The sequence below is a fragment of the Notolepis coatsorum genome, assembly GCF_963971535.1.
Source record: "Notolepis coatsorum genome assembly, chromosome: 4".
NCBI classification, from domain to species: Eukaryota; Metazoa; Chordata; class Actinopteri; order Aulopiformes; family Paralepididae; genus Notolepis; species Notolepis coatsorum.
In genome coordinates, this window is record NC_140168.1 from 87666405 (window position 1) to 87688674 (window position 22270).

At 44.4% G+C, this 22270-nt stretch overlaps 1 protein-coding gene across 1 annotated transcript in view; it reads left to right on the top strand.

The window, feature by feature from the left end:
• Positions 1-7971: 7971 nt before the first annotated feature.
• Positions 7972-22270, top strand: part of gpnmb (glycoprotein (transmembrane) nmb) — a gene marked incomplete at both ends in the record, with an annotated part of 19544 nt that continues 5245 nt past the window's right edge. Inside the window, 4 exons of the mRNA XM_084312020.1 lie at positions 7972-8656; positions 9864-9977; positions 11370-11537; positions 21225-21386. Of these exons, the coding sequence (XP_084168146.1) occupies positions 7972-8656; positions 9864-9977; positions 11370-11537; positions 21225-21386 (1129 nt within the window). The remainder of the gene's footprint in view (positions 8657-9863; positions 9978-11369; positions 11538-21224; positions 21387-22270) is intronic.

The window sequence follows — 22270 nt, forward strand, 5'->3', positions numbered from 1 at the left end:
AATAATGTCAACGTTACTCACTTGTGCCTTGTATATATTCTAAAATCTTTTCCAGATCTCCTTATTTTTAGCATTTGCTTGTATTTAAGTTGTTAATTTTTTATTAAGTATTGTGTGATCGTGTGTGAAGGGCGGACTAGCAAACTAAGATTTTCATTGTACGGCAAACTGTCTGTTTAACTGTGCATGTGACAATAAATAATCTTGAATCTTGAGAGAGGAGGGGAGAGAGAGAGAGAGAGAGAGAGAGAGAGAGAGAGAGAGAGAGAGAGAGAGAGAGAGAGAGAGAGAGAGAGAGAGAGAGAGAGAGAGAGAGAGAGAGAGAGAGAGAGAGAGAGAGAGAGAGAGAGAGAGGGGGGGGGAGAGAGGGGGAGAGAGAGAGGGGGAGAGGAGGGGAAAGAGAGAGAAAGAGGCGGTAGAGAGAGGAGGGGATAGAGAGGTAGAGAGAGAAAGAGGCAGAGAGAGGAGGGGATAGAGAGAGAGGTAGAGAGAGAAAGCGAGAGGGAGGTGGGGGGACTCCGCGGACTGGTGCTGCTCTCTACTGGAAGCTGAGCAATACTCTTTTTTTTTTTTTAAAGGTATTCTACCCTCGTTCTCTCCCTGTCTCTCATTCTCTTTCATGCTCTCTCTCTCTGTTCTTTCTTTTCGTGTCCATAAATAATACAAAGCTATTCAGCTTATATAACGTTGTGCTTGGTACATTTCTTTCCCTTGATGTTGTAGTGAGTGCTAGGTCCTTTGCTGTGCAGGGTCCAACAGAGGACATTGAAGGAGGTGCTCCATGGTTTTGGGGTTCTGTGCCACAGTCGCATGTGGTCGGGCAGACTACTACCCCATCTGCTCAGGGCTTCCCTGGAACGGCCAACACCTGAGCGGAGTCGGTTCAGGCACTTTCATTTTGCCCAGTTGTTATCTCCTGGTGCCTGGTGGGAGGCAGGGAGGATGAGCATAGTCGTGCTGTGTGGGTGGTTGGACAGCTTTTCCTTCCACATTTTTAAGGCGGGTTTCAGATGGTGTTGTCTCCAGTGGAGCAGTGCTGGTCAGGAAACTTCTCCATATAGGCGGATGGGTGGCGCAGCGGAGATTGCGCTCGTCACCAATGCAAGAGACTCCGGTCTCGATTCCGGGTGTCAGCATTGCCTGCGGCTTGGACCAGCCGTCATACGAACTCAATTGGCAGAGTTAGAGGGTGGAAGTCGATGGGTGGGGATTTGGACGTTGTGGACAGCGACTCCTACAGGTCGGTTGGGGGATGCCTGCACAGCAGAGACAGGAAATGGCGGGGGCAGTGTGAGCCTCCCACACGTTACACCTCGCCACTGAGAGATCGCGCTGGCAGGTGAAAAGATGTGACAGGCTGCCTCCTCGTGTACCGGAGGGGACACGTGATGCAAGGCTTCTATCCTCCCTACAACCGACCAGTGGGGGGCATAGTCGAGCAACGTTCAAGACAGGGGAGGGGAGAATTAGAAATACGAAATTGGGATGGGAGAAAAAATTGAAAAATAAGGAGAAAAAGTGGATAAAAAAAAGGAAACTTCTACGTGATTTTAGTCGACTGGGGACAGGTACATTGTAGGGGGTGCCTCTCATCTGTGGCTTGCCTGCACCACTCTGTCCCGCTGGCTACCGCTCTTCTGATGTCTGGAGGGGCGATACCTGCCAGGATGTACAGGTCATTGGTGTTAGTGATACAATTCTGTGCCACCATGCCACCCCTAAAGCAACACATAGATGGAACAATAACAGCACAATAAAAGGACATCAGCCTATACACTGAACATGCATTTTATTATTATAATTTTTTTACTTTTGATACTTCCAACACTAAATATGCAATTTGAAGGCTACTAGTTATACCATAGTTATACCACTCGGCCAGTAGCATGGTGTATTTATTCCTGTATCACTGTCCATAATAATACTGTACATATCAGATTAACATATTTACTAATTTACTTTACATATTTACTTTCTTGTTACACTTGTTACACTGTATATTGTTAATGCACTTCACTGTTACCTTGCACTCTGGTTAAATGCCAATTTATCTTTGTTGTACTGTACGTCGTGTGCTGTGCTGTAACACATTTGAATCGAATCTATTTTTAGCACCAGTCCCTTTGTTACTGTTTAATTAGGTTAACACTGAATGTCATGGACAATATTTACCATAGCTCATACAAAGATGATTTCAAAGTGAAACTTGGCGCTCGTTTTGATTTAAGAGCATGTACGGAAGGGAAGCAAGTGCAACTGGATTAATGGGGCGTGGCTTTCAGAAATGATTTAATTGTATTAACATGTGACCTGATCAGACACCGGCACGTGACGAACGAACTGCAGTGATGGGTGATGCAGGGAAGACGAACCATCATCATCAAGTTCCAGCCCCTTGGATCGCTTGCAGACAATTCGCAGCAATATGCGAATTGATTAATGAATATATTTTCAGACATTGGAGTTTGAAATCAATCACCAGGCTAATCAGTCACCATGGGATCTGAATCATATCAGTTAGATTAAACAATTCCCCCAAATTGTTGACGATGAATTCGAGCATTATAACATATAGGCTATTCTTTCATTTTCTATTATATTTTATTTGTCTACTTTTGTCATCAAGCTTATATAGCTTGTGTTTTGGGAATACAGAATCATTCAAGAGCAGTGAATATTGTATAAGAAGTTTAAGTTCTAGTAACACAATTCACAAATGTGATGGTTATTTTCCACCGATCAGAAACAACACACCAGACGTTCTTCTTCGAATGTGTTTTCATAATATATAGACCCCATGATATGAGTAAGCGATCCACACTTGACCTCTAAACAGTAATCACTGTTATTATCAAATCTCCGAACTTTCGCCCCGTGACAGCAGAGGACCGACGGTCACGTTTTATATCTAATGTGCCTCTTTCCGTTTCGTGTCTGTAACTTGTGGAGCTATACCTTGCGTACTATCACAGAATAAATAACAACTGCATTTCTTCACACTCGAAGTGTGCACTTCATTTCAAATGGAAATATATGCTAAGATATACGATTTAATGAAAGAATGTTCCCGAATCCAAATAATCAAATTCAAATCCCATTATATTTGTGCTCATAAAAAAAACGGTATAGACCGATAAAGAGCTGATATTGTATACCACCGCACAATCTGACAATCTTAATAACCCTGCAATCGAAAACAAACAAACGGAAAACATACGGTCATTATTCTACAGGGGAAAATACAATTATGTATTATATTATGTATATATTATTAATTTCATTTCCTGTGGTCATCCCTTTTCAGTAACAAAACGTGTTCTAGATATTTGCATACAATATTGACTCATGTCAAATAGTCGAATTGATATTGAAATGTCAATTAAAGCAATTCCCTATACATTGTCGTTTTAATTTCCTGCGACACCATGGCCTTTCCCTTGGTTCAGCCTGGATCCCATGTAGGAAGTAACCATGGTTACGAAAAGGCTACCAATATTTTAGGCCTGAATGTTTCTGGAATCTCCAAATAACCCACATTCTTTTCAAGGGAGAACTGTGGAAAAAACCAAGGCACCAAGGGGACAAAATTGGGACAACGATCCACACGAGGCCTAGAATTATACGTTCAATGGCCACTTAAAAAAAATCAAAAAGTATCACCGGTGACAGTTATGCCATATACCCATTGTGGACCCGGGGCAGATTGGGCAACCAAATCGGATAGCACACCCACTATTGTGTTCCTATAATACATATGATATAATCGCCAACCATTTCACTTCAGTCTGTAGTTGTTTTACATTTAATACATTTAAATAGTGCAATTGACTTTTCAGTGTCCATATTGTTTTGTATGTATCGACGTGCTGTAGCCTACTTCTTCTTCGACGTCGTTGTGAACGAAAGCAATTGAAATAAACCGACAAATAGATCTTTGGAGATGAAATAAAGTTTGAATGAATGATGACACACCGACCCCATCCTCTTCTTATTATTCCAGCTCCCATGCACTGCACGCGCTGCCCGTCTACCAGAGGAGCTAATGGGAGATGAGATGTCCCCTGTTAGAAAACATCACATGTTTGTTGGAGATTAGATTATGGATATTCGGGACAAACACGGCGAGCAGAGAGACAGAGCTATAGGTACAGAGGATGCGTCCGGGGCAAGTTCTCTTGGTGGGTCCTGCGTAAAGGCAAACTATTCTGGGAGGCTTTTTTTTGTGGATACAGAGATCTTTACCCTCCGAAGAGTCGAGATGGGGGGTTTACAATATATTTTTCTAATAGCATGTACACATTTCGTTTATCGAGCGGATGGACACCAAAGTAAGTACACTTTTCGGTAATTCTTTGACCTTCATGCCAAATCAATACAATTGTTTGAAAATATGCGTTAAAGGCTATACAAAATATGAGGATACATTTTTAAGACAATAGGGTAACATAATAATTGTTGTCGTTGACAGTAAAGCGTTATGCAATTGTGACATGCCTCGCGTGTATTAAGCGTGGAAACAAAATCGACACTTTAAATGCCAGTTTAGTGGATTTAATTCTATGGCCCTTAATTGTTTGTGGATATTGCATACATTCTGAGTAACAGACATTGCAGACATGCAGTCTTACTAAAGGCTGTAAAAGTATACGATATACGTTTATTTATATCGTTTTATTTAATAGAACTATATAGATGCAGAAACGGGTTTTCCTATAATGAGTCCTGTCACTCACAGTCCCATGATGAGCCTAATTAGGGCACGTGAACCGAATGACTGGTCTGTAATTGGTGTTCTATGTCTGCCAGGCTAAGTTCTGGCTTTTGCTCAGATTGTATCGTAAACTACTCACTCAAAAACAATTCGTTTTAAATTCAAGTGTTGTTTCACACCGATTCTGCTTCTATTGCATACTGTTAATCTTGCATTATAGGCCTATTATGGCTTCTTTATTGAATAGGCATTCGAGGTCACTATTTTGATGGGCTAAATTTAAAGTTGTTTTAGGATACATATAAGAAAAACGAGGAAAAAACCAAACAAAAATAGACTGCACCTTTCATTATGAGGTGGCTTCCAATAAAATACACTTGAAGCAGGAGACTGCCCTCTTGTAGAAACATGAGTTACAATAATTTATTAATCTCTAGAATCTTTTAATTCCATGGCCTAATCCTGCTGCGTTACAGTCTCACACAGCAACCCTCCACATATAGGTTTGAATATTCACGTGACACCAACATTTAACAAGTACAACATTTACAGAAGTAAACTTTTTAATCAGGGGCAAAAACATTTGTTTATAGGCAAATTGCGAAGCTTTCACGCACGGCTTGTATGTGCAATCAAAGAGCTGTAGTCGTTTTTCATACATAACAACCAAATATAATTTAAGTTATTTTAGTTTGAGAAATCTTAAAGGAAATCTTAAAGGAACACGCCAACATTTGGGGAAATTAGCTTACCGTCTTCTCCAGAGAGAGACAAGAAGATAGATACCAGTTTCCTCTCTGTGCGTTCAGTAGAAGGCTATCTGCACGTTAGCCTAGCTTAGCACAATGAATGGAAGTGGACATGACCTTAGCCTTCTGGGGAAGTTTTAGTTGAACAATACCTAGTCTAACCGGTCATGTCCGCTTCCATTCATTGTGCTAATCTAGGCTAACGTGCAGTCAGATAGCTTTCTACTGAATGCACAGAGAGGAAACTGGTATCTATCTTCTAGTCTCTCTCTGGAGAAGACGGTAAGCTAATTTCCAAAAATGTTGGCGTGTTCCTTTAATATCAGAGGACTCCATCTGGGGTCGTCACCCCAGGGTTGGTAAAGCTTGGCCTTGCCTGTGGGTTCTCACCTCCCTTTCTTTTGCATGACATCAACCCCCCAAATAGATTCACAACATGTTGGGAGCCTCCGTACCAAACAAGAACATTTCTGTTAGTCAAATACATTTTAGAGTGAATTTCCATAGCGGTCCATGCGGCACGCAGCAAAATAACAGTCAAGAGAGTTATAACCAATATAATAATGATCTTATTGTGCATCTAATAGTCAATTAGCATTTTTTATTAAATCAGTTTTTAAATGTAGCTGGAGATTTTCCCTTGGAGTTCCAGGACCCACACCTAGCATTTCCCAGGCATGATTCCTGTGGTGTACTGTATCATCTAACAGCTGCCTTTCTCTTTCTCTCTCTCCAGCATACAGGGACATGTTCGCTAACAAGCACGGCAAGTTACCGATACCCGGCAAGTTACCGTTCATACCCGGCAAGTTACCGTTCATACCCGGCAAGTTACCGTTCATACCCGGCAAATTACCATTCATACCGGGCAAGTTACCGTTCATACCCGGCGGGCTCCCGATACCTGGTGGGATATTCGGCGGGCTCCCGATACCTGGCGGACTCCCGATACCTGGTGGGATATTCGGCGGGCTCCCGATACCTGGCGGGCTCCCGATACCTGGCGGGCTCCCGATACCTGGTGGACTCCCGATACCTGGTGGACTCCCGATACCTGGTGGGATATTCGGCGGACTCCCGATACCTGGCGGGCTCCCGATACCTGGTGGGATATTCGGCGGACTCCCGATACCTGGTGGGATATTCGGCGGACTCCCGATACCTGGCGGGCTCCCGATACCTGGCGGACTCCCGATACCTGGCGGACTCCCGATACCTGGCGGGCTCCCGATACCTGGCGGACTTTCGATACCTGGCGGACTCCCGGTAGCTGGTGGGGGTGGGGGTGGGGGCGGGGGCGGGTATCCCGCCGGGTTCTTTCCCGGCGGGATACCGGGCGGGGGCGGGTTCTTTCCTGGCGGGATACCCGGCGGGGGCGGGTTCTTTCCTGGCGGGATACCCGGTGGGGGCGGGTTCTTTCCTGGCGGGATACCCGGTGGGATACCTGGCGGGGGTGGGGGCGGGGGCGGGGGCGGGTATCCCGCCGGGTTCTTTCCTGGCGGGATACCCGGCGGGGGCGGGTTCTTTCCTGGTGGGATACCCGGCGGGGGCGGGTTCTTTCCTGGCGGGATACCCGGCGGGGGCGGGTTCTTTCCTGGTGGGATACCCGGTGGGTACCCTATACCTGGCGGGTACATACCCAGCGGGCTCCCGGTACCCGGCGGGCTCCCGGTACCTGGCGGACTCCCGGTACCCGGCGGGTTCCCGATACCCAAGGTGACTGGCAAGTTACCCAACAAGCTTCCGATACCTCCCGAGTATCTACCCTTCATACCCAGTGGGCTTCCGATACCCGACAAGCTCCTGGCGACTGGCAAGTTACCCAACAAGCTTCCGATACCTCCCGAGTATCTACCCTTCATTCCCAGTGGGCTCCCGATACCCGACAAGCTCCTGGCGACTGGCAAGTTACCCAACAAGCTTCCGATACCTCCCGAGTATCTACCCTTCATACCCAGTGGGCTTCCGATACCCGACAAGCTCCTGGCGACTGGCAAGTTACCCAACAAGCTTCCGATACCTCCCGAGTATCTACCCTTCATACCCAGTGGGCTTCCGATACCCGACAAGCTCCTGGCGACTGGCAAGTTACCCAACAAGCTTCCGATACCTCCCGAATACCTACCCTTCATACCCAGTGGGCTTCCGATACCCGACAAGCTCCTGGCGACTGGCAAGTTACCCAACAAGCTTCCGATACCTCCCGAGTACCTACCCTTCATACCCAGTGGGCTTCCGATACCTGACAAGCTCCTGGCGACTGGCAAGTTACCCAACAAGCTTCCGATACCTCCCGAGTACCTACCCTTCATACCCAGTGGGCTTCCGATACCCGACAAGCTCCTGGCGACTGGCAAGTTACCCAACAAGCTTCCGATACCTCCCGAGTATCTACCCTTCATACCCAGTGGGCTCCCGATACCCGACAAGCTCCTGGCGACTGGCAAGTTACCCAACAAGCTTCCGATACCTCCCGAGTATCTACCCTTCATACCCAGTGGGCTTCCGATACCCGACAAGCTCCTGGCGACTGGCAAGTTACCCAACAAGCTTCCGATACCTCCCGAGTATCTACCCTTCATACCCAGTGGGCTTCCGATACCCGACAAGCTCCTGGCAACTGGCAAGTTACCCAACAAGCTTCCGATACCTCCCGAGTACCTACCCTTCATACCCAGTGGGCTCCCGATACCCGACAAGCTCCTGGTGACTGGCAAGTTACCCAACAAGCTTCCGATACCTCCCGAGTATCTACCCTTCATACCCAGTGGGCTTCCGATACCCGACAAGCTCCTGGCGACTGGCAAGTTACCCAACAAGCTTCCGATACCTCCCGAGTATCTACCCTTCATACCCAGTGGGCTTCCGATACCCGACAAGCTCCTGGCGACTGGCAAGTTACCCAACAAACTCCCAATACCTCCCGAGTACCTACCCTTCATACCCAGCGGTGTACTCCCGATACCTGACAAGCTCCTGGCGACTGGCAAGTTACCCAACACACTCCCAATACCTCCCGAGTACCTACCCTTCATACCCAGCGGTGTACTCCCGATACCTGACAAGCTCCTGGTGCCTGGCAAATCCCCATTCCCCATCCCACCCATTCCGGGCTGGAGGCCCGACACCAACGCATGGGATGAGTCCATGTACCCTCCATTCAGCCCAAAACCAAAGGACCTCACCGGCAGAAAAGGTAGAAATGGCGCCAGATCTTCTCAGATCAGATTTGTATCTTTGTCTATGTAATGGGCTGTTTGGGGCCTATCTATCTATCTATCTATCTATCTATCTATCTATCTATCTATCTATCTATCTATCTATCTATCTATCTATCTATCTATCTATCTATCTATCTATCTATCTATCTATCTATCTATCTATCTATCTATCTATCTATCTATCTATCTATCTATCTATCTATCTATCTATCTATCTATCTATCTATCTATCTATCTATCTATCTATCTATCTATCTATCTATCTATCTATCTATCTATCTATCTATCTATCTATCTATCTATCTATCTATCTATCTATCTATCTATCTATCTATCTATCTATCTATCTATCTATCTATCTATCTATCTATCTATCTATCTATCTATCTATCTATCTATCTATCTATCTATCTATCTATCTATCTATCTATCTATCTATCTATCTATCTATCTATCTATCTATCTATCTATCTATCTATCTATCTATCTATCTATCTATCTATCTATCTATCTATCTATCTATCTATCTATCTATCTATCTATCTATCTATCTATCTATCTATCTATCTATCTATCTATCTATCTATCTATCTATCTATCTATCTATCTATCTATCTATCTATCTATCTATCTATCTATCTATCTATCTATCTATCTATCTATCTATCTATCTATCTATCTATCTATCTATCTATCTATCTATCTATCTATCTATCTATCTATCTATCTATCTATCTATCTATCTATCTATCTATCTATCTATCTATCTATCTATCTATCTATCTATCTATCTATCTATCTATCTATCTATCTATCTATCTATCTATCTATCTATCTATCTATCTATCTATCTATCTATCTATCTATCTATCTATCTATCTATCTATCTATCTATCTATCTATCTATCTATCTATCTATCTATCTATCTATCTATCTATCTATCTATCTATCTATCTATCTATCTATCTATCTATCTATCTATCTATCTATCTATCTATCTATCTATCTATATCTATGACACTATAGCAATTGACACAATTGCACATTAACAACTACAGATGCCGAGGAAGTCTCTCATCCCCCAATCCCCTACTGTAACTCTCCTCCCCACCATCCCCACTATCTCTCACCCTCCCTCTTGAAGAGACACATAGCAACTAATACATTGTACTTGATTTCAGTGCATGATTACCCTCCAGCCAAACCACCAACACTCCGTGTCACCAGTGACAGCCCGGCTCTCAACGGCTCCAGCGTGTCCTTCACTGCTAAGCTGGAGAACCTCCCGGCGGATGGTACGCAAACTACCCCAAAGGACCACATCACAGCACAGAAACAAACTACCCCAAAGGACCACATCACATATAAACTACCTCAAAGACCACACCACATAGAAACAAACTACCTCAAAGACCACACCACATAGAAACAAACTACCTCAAAGACCACACCACTCTGTGGATGTATTTTCTTTTTTAATCATTACTCAACATAACATTTTTATCTATCTTTAATTAAAAAGGTTTTCCTTGCAGTGGTATTAAGAAGTAAAAGAAAGTGGGCGGCTAGGTGGTGTAGTGGGCAAGGCGCTCGCCACCAATGCAGGAGACGCTGGGTTCGAGCCCAGCTCTCCGCATTGCTATCAGCTTGGCTGGTCGTTCATACTAATACAATTGGCAGTATTAGGGGCGGCTACGTGGCGTAGTGGGCAAGGCGCTCGCCACGAATGACGGAGACGCTGGGCTTGCCTGTTCGAGCCCAGCGCTCCACATTGCTTTCAGTTTAGCTGGTTGTTCATACTAATACACATTGGCCGTATTAGGGGTGGGAAACTGATGGGTGGGGATCGGGCGTTGTGGACAGCGACTCCTACAGGTCGGTTGGTGCGCCTGCGCAGTAGAATCAGGAAGTGTCGGGGGCAGCGTGAGCCTCCCATGCGTTACTCCTCGCCACTGAGAGATCGAGCTGCGCAGGTGAAAAGATGCGACTGCTGTTACCTCAAGTATCGGAGGGGACTTGTGCTATGTATGACTTAGTCCACATTGCAGCCGGCTTGTGGGAGGCAAGAAACAGCGTTCGTGACAGGGGAGGGTTGAATTGGATGATACGAAATTGGGATGGGAGAAAATATAGAAAATGGGAGAAAAAGTGGATACAAAAAAAGAAACAATTGGCAGTATTAGGGGGTGGGAAGCTGATGAGTGGGGATCGGACGTTGTGGACAGCGACTCCTACAGGTTGGTTGGTGCGCCTGCGCAGCAGAATCAGGAAGCGACGGGGGCGGCGTGCCCTCCCACGCAGACCCCTGACGCTGAGAGATTGCGCTGTGCAGGTGAAAAGATGCGACGGCTGCTTCCTCGAGTACCGGAGGGGACACGTGATGTAAGGCTTCGTCCGGCTTGTGGGAGGCATGGCCTAACAGCGTTCGAGACAGGGGAGGGTAGAATTGGACGATACGAAATTGGGATGGGAGAAAAATAGAAAATGGGAGAAAAAGTAGATAAAAAAAAGAAGTAAAAGAAAATAGACCATTTTGAATGAAATAGCACCATGACAACTGTCGTACAAGATAAAGGCATAATACAGATTGTAATGTTTGTTATACCGTAAAAACCGGCCCTGTTGCTCAGCCCTAGTGTATATTATGTCACACCTTTTGCTTCTCTTTGCTCCACCCCCCCACCCAGCTAACGGAAAACTGCGCGCTGGGGATAACTGGTCATCGTGGCGGGAAGACTATGGCTATGGAAAGTGTGCCGACAAGAAGAAATGTAACGTGTTCCCCGACGGGAAGCCCTTCCCCCAGACCAACGACTACAGGGACAAGGGATACGTCTACGTCTGGCACACCATGGGTGAGGGAGGAGAGACGCACACACACACACACACACACACACACACACGCACGCACGCACACACGCACACAAGCACACACGCACGCACGCACACGCACACACACACACACACACACACACACACACACACACACACACACACACACATTTTAATACTTTATTTGGTTCCACAAATTATATTACATAAACAGGGAATCAAATGTATCGGGGCCAAGCAGCACTGAACACTTAAGGGTACACATAGCACCTCCTTCTCCACGTGGCTAAGCTGCCAATAATAGCTGAGACAGAGCAATATTTGGCAATTTGTTTGGCTTTTCTTTTAGACATTGCAGCAATTCTCAGACCGGTCATGGTGGCTATCTAAAAGACTAAAATGGATTTTTGATCACAGGGTATTTGCACTTGCAGAATACTTAGAGAAAGCTTGGGATATACGTACAAAAAGAACATATATGTGATGTATTTATTTGGGCCTCTGATGGTGTGCATGGTGTAGCTTACAAACCTTGGGAAGTGAATGTTATATTCAATTATTGTTTTTGGTGTCTTATAATCCTGTAAGCGATGGGTCGTCGGACATGACACGAAAATGAAATGTCATTCATTCATTCATTCACACAGGGAAATATTTTAAGTGCATATACAATCACAAACGGGCAAGGAACGTAAACATTCTAGTGGAAGTAAACGGAGGCGCGAAGCCCCTATTGACCTCCACTGTCATTGCTAACAAACACTAACATTTTATTATGCTTCTGCTATCAAGCCTTTCAGATGAACCTGAATTGACTCCGAGTTTATAACAAATCAGCTTCATGAAAGTGTGCGCTAATCCCTTAAAGTTATACACATCATACAAGTATAGCAGTGATATGTTTCTTCTGCTGCCCCCCCCCCCCCCCCACACACCAACCAGTGTGCAAGCATCGATAAAAGATAGATACATCAAGATAAAGATGAAAGGATAAAGGATAAAGGATAAATTATCCAATCAAACCTCAATAGCCTCAGTAGTAGATCATAAGACATAAGCGTATTAGACATAAGCTTGTGATCGTCCGGCAGCGTGGCTACATGAGTAGAGCTCCGGACTCATGATTGGAAGATCACCGGTTTGAGCCCTGGTCAAGGCCGTTGTCGGAAAGTGGTGTTGTTGTCCAGCAGGGGGCACTCTGTCCTCTGGACTAGTCAGTAACAATGTATAGCTGTGAGTGCCGTCCTTCGGATGAGACGCTAAACTGAGGTCCTGACTGAATCTCGGTCGTTAAAGAACCCAGGACGCCTATCGCAAAGAGTAGGGGGTTCCCCGACGTTCCTGGCCAAATTCCCAATCAGGTCTCTGACATCAAGGCCACCTAATCATCCCTTCCCCTTAATTGGCTGATATCAATCCCTGTCTCCTGAGCCGTTCAGCCATTGTGTAGTGTGATGTGTGCCTGGTGCCAGTGTATGGCAGCCATTGAGCCTGCGTAGCCCAAGGTTGAGTACTACCACACCCAACATGCCCTCTGGAATAGGCATGGGGCAAAGCCGAAAAATAAATCTATCCCTGGCAGAATTACGATGCCTGAAACGGCAAATATCAAGTGCCCAGAAATAAACTCAGCAACTGGCTGGCCCTCTTTATCAACAAGCCAACCAGCTAAAGTGGCTAATGTAGCTAATGCTAATGCAAAAATAGTGGAAAGGGACCCAGGCCTTGAACTGCGCCCTAAGAGAGGGAACCTCTCCCTGAGAGAGGGAGGTTTGGAACCTAACCCTGAGAGAGGGAGGTTTGCCCTGAGAGAGGGAGGTTCGAAGGGTCAAAGTGACCTACCACTACTGCATGAACCAGGATTATCATCGGAGGACCTGACCCCCCGGCCATCAACCCCACGCCGCTCGGGAAGAACGAGGCGCCGTGGAACAGTGGATAAGCCACCACAGCTACTGGCTAATGATAAAGACACCGAAGCTAATGAACAACAAGCTAACGGTAGGAAACGCCCTGGCCCTGAGGAAAAGAACAGGCCGCAGCACACTGACAAACAGGAAAACATTGTACCAACAACGCTGATAATAGGTGATTCTGCTGTAGGCTATATCAACAAAAAGAGAAATACAAAGATATACTGTTACCCTGATGGAACTGTTTGTGAAATAACAAAGCACATTCCAAAGATTTTATCGGAAAACACAACAGCCAGGAAATTAATCATCCACGTAGGAGCGAATTACATCTCAAATCGACAGTCTGAAAATCTGAAATGTGATTTTATTGAATTGCTGAAAATGCTGGATTCCACAAACATTGAATCGCACATCAGTGGGCCCTTGCCAACAGTCTCTAAATTGACTGAAAGATTCAGCAGACTTCTCCAGCTAAACAAATGGCTCTCAACTGCTTGTGTGCTACACAATGTCAATTACATTGCAAACTTCGACATGTTCTGGAGACGTGAACAGTTGTTCCAAAGGAATGGATTTTCTCAGATAGGGAGGACAAATCTTCACTTCGCACATTTTCTACTCACTCTCCCCCTCCCCCCTCCCTCTTGATTGGGAATCCCCCTCCCCATCAACAACCCTCAAATGCAGGGTGCCCCTCCCCCCAGCCCCCCCATCTTTCCTACCTTGTGTCACTCTCCTCCTCGCCCCTCCCTCTTGCCATGTCATCACCAAATTACCAGGCACCCTTTCCCCCCTCTCCTTCCTCATCCCTGCTCTCCCCCCCCCCTCTACCCCCTTCTCCCCCCCACCTGCCTTTCATGCCAAAAATGGTCGAACTGGTAAATGCTGATCGGATTTACAGCCAGGCATCTCCAAAACATCACAAAAGAACTATTCCGCCATTTTTCCTCGACAGCCCGCAACTGCAACCTCCGAAACGTCCACCACGCCCCCAACCTCGCACCCAAACTACTGCTATCAAATTGTTCCAATAACAAACCATGCTGTTCCTGTTCACACTACTATCAGACTCAAGAAGAAATGCCTGACACGTACTGTAACACTTAGCAACCTCAGACCCATCATCGCTCAGCCAAGGCCGGCCACACCCCCCATCAAATCAAATCAAATCAAATTTATTTATAAGGCCCAACAACACACGTTAATGTCCCCATGGGCCGTACAGGTCTTCTTTAAACAAGTCATGAAGAAAACATAACAATAAGTCAAGAACAGAACAAGAACACCATAAGGTCCAAAAAATTTAAGATAAATGCAAATAAATGAAAGAATGCAAGCACTCCCAGACATACCCCACGCGAAGGTAAGGAAAAACTCACTAAAACCTAACAATAGGGAAAAAAGCTCCACAGGCAGTGTGGAGGAGAGAAACCTTAGAAGGGCCATTCAAGGGGGGATCTCCCTTCTTAGATGTTGGTGATAGTAGTGTTGCAGACGGACAGTTGGTAAGCATGCACTCATGTGTGTAGTGAAACACAGATGAGTGCATGCAATAGCAACTGAACATTTTGAAAGATTAAAGATAGAGCTAATAGCGATAGCAACTGAACATTTTGAAAGATTAAAGATAGAGCTGATAGCGGATCTATTTGAGGCACAGGGGCGGCGCAAAGAGGGTCACGTCCTCCCCGTCTTAGTCACGGGACATTCAACACTCCGGTCATTGCTCAGGGACAGCCGGAGACAGGGAGATAGGGGGCGGCGCAGAGAGGGTCGCGAACTCCCCGACATCATCGCGGGATGTCCGGCACTCCGGTCACCACTACGAGACCTCCGGAGACAGGGGGGCACGCAGAGGGGGTTGCAACCTCCCGGCCTTCATCACGGGACGTCCGACACTCCGGTCAGCACTCCAGGACAGCAACTCACAGGGGGACAGGGAGACGGGACAGGCGTTAGACAGCTCATGTGATTGTAGTGGGCGGACATAGCAATAGATACAAGTGGTAAGCATATATGTGAATGGAGTAGATATATGAAGTAAGCATATTATGTGAATAGAATAGAAGTACTTAACCCAGCAATGAAACCGCATTGACTGTTAATCTGTTCACAAATCATTTAAAATTTTGTAGGTGAGGAGTAGCACTTTAAAGTCAGATCGGGCTTGGATAGGAAGCCAGTGTAGGGCGGACAAAACTGGTGTGATGTGATCAAATTTTCTAGTTCTAGTTAGTATCCGTGCAGCCGCATTTTGCACGAGTTGAAGATTTTTGATGCTTGAATTAGGTAGGCCTGAAAAAAGTGCATTACAGTAGTCCAGACGTGATGAGACAAAAGCATGAATCAGGGTTTCAGCATCAGCCAGAGTTAAAATGGGGCGAATTTTTGCGATATTACGAAGATGGAAGAATGCAATTTGTGACATTTTTTATATGTGCATTAAATGAGAGGGAGGAATCAAAAATGACTCTGAGGTTTTTTATGGTGGAGCTCTGGGATACATGACAGGTATCAAAGTTGAGGGAGATGTCCTGAAACAGGCCTCTGTGGTTTGGGGGGCCAACAATTTACATCTCAGTTTTATCTGCATTAAGGAGTAGAAAGTTTTGCGACATCCATTTTTTGACGGCAAGCAAGCAGGCCTCAAGGTTTTGTAGTTGGGAGGAATCATTTGGCTTAATAGGTATATATAATTGGGTGTCATCAGCGTAAAAATAAAAGTTTATGCCAAATTTGCGTATGATATCGCCGACATCACTGACAATGGCCCTTCTGAATGTTAGATCGTTGAGCAACAAATCTTTCTTAATCAATGATCTGATAACTGAAAAGAATTTGCAATGCGTGTTCCTAGTCGAGACCTGGCTAAATGACATTACTGGTGTGACAACGCTGATAGAAGCCTGCCCTCCAAATTATAAGTATTATCAATCGGTCAGATATTTAACTTTTTATGTTGTTTTTTTACAATAATTTGTGATGCCATCACACAAACTGGCATTTAAAGGGTTACAATTAGAAAATTTATTGAATATGTTTTTTTCTTTTTATATAATTTGTGATGCCCATCACAAACACTGGAATTTAAAGGGTAAAAAAAAATCCTGCACCAGAATGCAGGAAATTAAGTCTTTGTAACAAAATAATTCCTGGTGGGGGACCCCCACTTAGAAAGTGGCCTGACTGGGGCTATATTTCACACTATATTTCCCAGCCTGAATTATTTCCCCAGTCCGGCCCTGCTTATGTGAGTTGTCAATGGACAACTGGAGAGAGAGAGAGAGAGAGAGAGAGAGAGAGAGAGAGAGAGAGAGAGAGAGAGAGAGAGAGAGAGAGAGAATGAAGGACAATTGCTTGCTGTGTGTGTGTGAGAGAGAGAGAGAGAGAGAGAGAGAGAGAGAGAGAGAGAGAGAGAGAGAGAGAGAGAGAGAGAGAGAATTAAGTACATTTGCTGAAACAGTTGTTCTTAATTTTCTCACTTGCTATGTGAGAATGTTAGTTATTATGTTCTCAATGCCCCTTGCATTGTATGAGTTGTGTGGAAGAGTTTGCTAGTTCTAGTGCTACCCCTTTGTACATTGTGGCTGTGTCTGACAAAAGTTAACAATAAATAATGGTATTAGGAAAACATTTGCCTCCTGCGTGAACTGTGCATAGCTGAATAGACTGTATTTTAACGTCGGCCATATGGTGGTACTTGGAGAGCCAGCTACGTTCTCAGGTGGTACTTGGTGTAAAACGTTTGAGAACCACTGATCTAATGCAAGCGAAAGTCGGAGAAAGTCATCAGCACCTCGGACAGTTCTGGGAGTTGGGCCAGTTCAATGCCCAGGCCGTGACTTGGTGGTGGTGTTGATTTCATTGCGGATTTTCTCCAGCACGTCCAGCTCGTCTTTCGTTGGATTGGCATGTCTAATAATGCTGTTTTTCTGAATACCGGTAGATGTAGGCCCGTCCTCTTTATCTATCCACTCGTTTATGGTTAACGGGTACGTTAAATCAAATGTAACGTTGTCCGCGGAGTAGGTCATGTTGACACAGTTTCCGTTTGATGAATGGCAGTTGAAACTTTCTACAACATTCTAAAGCCAGCACAGTGGTATATTCATGGTGATTTAACCGTGAGTGTATCATGAATATACTCACTGTTTAGAACGCGTGTAGCTTTATGCCAAGCAAGCAGTGCAAAAATTTGCCGTACGCTCTTGACCAATCACAATGCATGGTCATAACTACCTATTGTATAAATGTACATTATGTTATAGCCATAAGTAATATATTGATGTATTTATGAAAATTTACAATGTGTACAAATAAGTACATAATATTACATAGCCGATATGAAACCTAAATATATTACTGGTCAATTAGTACTTTATCATTATTATTATTTCTTCTTTATTTTCTTTTTTTTTTTCATTTTTTTTCATGAAATATAAAACAACACAAGACACCACACAATACAATAATAATAATAATAATAATAATAATAATAATAATAATAATAATAATAATAATAATAATAATAATAATAATAATAATAATAATAATAATAATAATAATAATAATAATAATAATAATAGACATGACTTCACAGGACAATAATAACACTAACAATAACAATAATGACAATAGAATCACAAAAATAATAAATATAGATGTAAAAATTGAAATTTAAAAATAAAATGATTTTACTATAGACAACACAAAAGACATATAAGACATTTCCTACCCCACTCCCGCCCCCCTACCCCAGGACCCCCGGACCCCCCAGGACCAACATCCCGACCCCGCTCCACTGCTAGATAGATACCTTAACCCTCTCGGCTGCAGAAACCCACAGCTCACTGCTGCCCTGTCCAACCCCAATTACCCGTGCAGTAGAGATTTCCATATAAATGGCATCCAGCAGTGTCAGAGACCAATTAATCATTGTGAGTTTCTCAGGATCCTTCCACCTCATGGCTATCAGCTTCTTGGCTGCAGTACTAACGGTGGCCAGAATGATTCTTTTTTGTTGTATGGATGCCGGTAGTGATGCTATATCATTTAGGAGTAGTGTTGCTGCCGTAAGTGGAATTGTTAGGTTACATATGTTTGAATGTTTAGTTGTTATTGACCTCCAAAAACGAGCTACTGGTGGGCAATCCCAAAACATGTGCATATAAGTGCCAGTGGCCCTCAGAGCGCACAAAGTGCACCGAGAGTCGGTCACCAGTCCCATAGCAAACAGCTTCCTAGGTGTGAGATACGTCCTATGAATATAATTTAAATGTATCTGCTGGTGATTAGGGTTGCGGGAGGCTAACGTTAGTCCAAATATCATACCAGTCAAACTCAGAGTCTAATTCCGGGATGTCCCCTTGCCAGACTGTATCTAAAGATACGTTTTTATATGTGGATTTGATTAAGAGTGTATACAAATCTAAGACAAATCCTCTTGAGGTTGTTCTGTCCCTGATAAGTTTAGTAAAAGGGTGTGGGTGTAGTGCTTGAGCCCACGGAACCCCATGCGCCCTGAGCACTGACCTCAGCTGCAAGTAGAGGAAGAATGATACGCCAGGGAGGTCATAAAAATCTCTTAGGTCCTGAAACGCTCAAAGGCCGTTTTTATCATATATATCCCCCAGAGGATGAACTCCCCTCCTCTCCCATTGAGGAATATTAACAGGTTTGTGCCCAACAAGTAGTTGTTGGTTATGAAAAATTGGTGAGTCGAGATGCCATGGGCATTTGACAGCACAAGTCTTCTGTACATTACGCCATGTTTGACTCATGTGGGATATGATTGGTCCATATCGTAATTGGCATTTTGATATAGGGTTACTGGAGTATACTCCGTCTTGTGATCTTTACAGTGAGACCGCTGCTGCCTCTAAGGAGCGCCACGATACAGCAATTTCCGGGTCAAACCAGCTTATCAGGGGTCTCAGCGAAAAGGACCAGAAGTACAACTTGAAATAGAGTATTGCCAAGCCCCCATCCTGTTTCCTACGTTGTGTGTTAGTTCTTTTGACTCTTGGGCGTTTGTTATTCCAAATAAATTTAGATATCATAGTTTCTGTCTTGCGCCAGTGATTTATTGGAGGAGGCAAGGGGAGCATCGAGCTAACAAAATGTATCCTGGGCAGTATGTTCATTTTGACTATGGATGCACGGGCCTGCAGCGAGTTAGGAAGGCTCGACCATCTATTTAGATCTTGGTGTATTTTGTTGGTGTGCCTGTGAAGTTATATTTAGTTGTCTGATTTAGTGTGGGGAAAATCTCTATGCTTAAGTATTTAAAGTGTTCAACTATCAGGGGTCTCAGCGAAAAGGACCAGAAGTACAACTTGAAATCGGGGATTGCCAAGCCCCCATCCTGTTTCCTACGTTGAGTGTTAGTTCTTTTGACATGCATGGCCAACCGCATTTCACTGTATGCCCTGGTATGTATGTGATGGATAAACTCTTGAATCTTGAATCTTGAATCTATGGGGATGTCAGCCGGTAGTTGCACCGCTTTGGCCAACTCATTAACCTCTTCCACCAGTGAGGTCCGGTACGTCATAAATCAATCTGTCTAGACTATATGACATAATGTTGCGTTTTCTTTCCAAATGTATCCAAGAGTAAAGATCCTAACCATGTCACAACAGCAGTCATAGTGTATATTTTCAGCAATATGTTTGTTTACCAATAGGTTAAAGTATTTACACGGAGATCCGCCATTTTGAATTAGTGGCCGTCGCCGAATGATAATGATTTGTAGTCATATGAGCCTAGGGCATCCAGAGCTCTCAATGAGCGTTGAAATTTCGAAAAACGACAGTACCCAGGGAATTATAGCCTCCTGCAAATAAATGACTTGTGTATGGATTTTTTTTTTTCTTATTTCTCGGGATACTATATCACAAAACTGAATGTTATTGGCATGGATTGGAGCGCAGTTAGTGTGTCTACCTTCTGTGAAGATTTAGTAACAATCCGCGGACCTGTCGCAAAAATAAAAAGCGGACTGTATTTACAGTAGATTTCATTCTCGGTTCTTCATACACGCCTGGTGATACTAAATCCAAATTGAACTCTGCCATTGGAAAGAGTAGATTTGGCCCGATCCATAGATGTGCAAGTTGGCTATAATAAGGTCATTTATAGGCCTCATATTCTATATTCTATAATAATATGTCAAATTGCATGGGTCCGGATGGCAGAATTCAGTACTGTAGCTACAAAACCTTCTGTTTAATCTTCTTCCCTTTATTAATTTCCTTATTTTGTACACATGATCTCAAGAAGGTACTGAACGAGCTCAGTGGCAGTTTTTCATGTCTGGTAATTTTTAGCATGGTGTTATTCACTGTCAAAGATGCAAAAGAGATTACGAAAGAGATTACGAAAAATCATAATTCATATTCTCCTTTGTTTCATCACAATTTAAGCAAGCCTAGTAATATACCTTGTAGAAGTGGAGCAATCTTCCATTTACTTAGGTATGTATTTTAGGCGGATTTCCAGAAAATAGGCGTCCGGGCTTAAGAGGTTAACCAGTCGACATTCTTAATAAAAAACTAAACTAAAACAAAGACTGTAGGGGTAAAAACTAAGGTATGTTTTACAAACTATATGAGAGCGGCTGTGAAACACGTCTTCACCCCATCGTCTGGCTCCGCCCCTTTATTTACGCTTTCTGATGAGACCGTGTTGACATTCAGTACTTCAACCCTCGTCTCCCTCTCACCTTCACACTTTGGTGGACGATAAAGTTGTTTTGAATTGAATGTGAACGTCTCTCCCTCCTCCCTTTCCCAGGCCAGTACCATGAGACCAACGACGGCGCCTCGTCCACCCTGACCATCCCCACCGCCGGCCTCACCTTGGGGGCTGGGATCATGGAGGTGATGGTCTACAAGAAGCTTGAGCGCAGGAAATACGCTCCCCTTGCCACCGACGACATGGTCTTCTATGTCACAGGTGGAGGATTTATATTAGATTACACACCTTACATGTTACCTAGAACCACTCTCCTTACACAGCGTAGATAGATAGACAAGCAGACAGACAGACAGACAGACAGACAGACAGACAGACAGACAGACAGACAGACAGACAGACAGACAGACAGACAGACAGACAGACAGACAGACAGACAGACAGACAGACAGACAGACAGACAGACAGACAGACAGACAGACAGACACCCAGATCTCAGTGACATGTCAAGCAGGAGAAGACCCCAACATAAAAACAGACAGTGTATAATAAAAATTAATAAACTGCGGTACAGTATGGTGCATATTGTTACGTCTCTGAGTATTGAACCCAAAATGCAGATACAGAGCAATGATAGACAGGTCTTGTTCAAACCATTTTGGGTATATTTAATAATAATAGAATGGTCAGGTATTCAGGTAGGGGTCGATACACGGGGGAGCACTCGTACAGTCTAGGGGTGTGCATGGGACAGGAGAGTCAGACAGGCAGGGGTCGATACACGGGTATGGAATAGTCAGCCAGACAGGGGTCAAAACGGGTACAGGGTAGTCAGCCAGGCAGAGATCAAAACGGGTGCAGGTCCTCCCTCATACGTTCCGGGAAAAGGCAAGGAGAGTTGTCAGGCAGGCAGGGATCAGAGCACGTCTTGTCGAGAGCCAGAGAACAGGGGTTAGACACGGTCGAAGAACAATGGGCTAGAGAACAATACGAGAGAGAGCAGAATAACACGACTAACTGGGAAATACGAAGTTATGATCTGGCAGCCTCATGACATCTGGGGCGGGGTTATATCACTGATGTAATTGGCCCACAGACGTCAATCAGCTGCTCCACTGACAGCGGCACACCTGCACTCTACACAT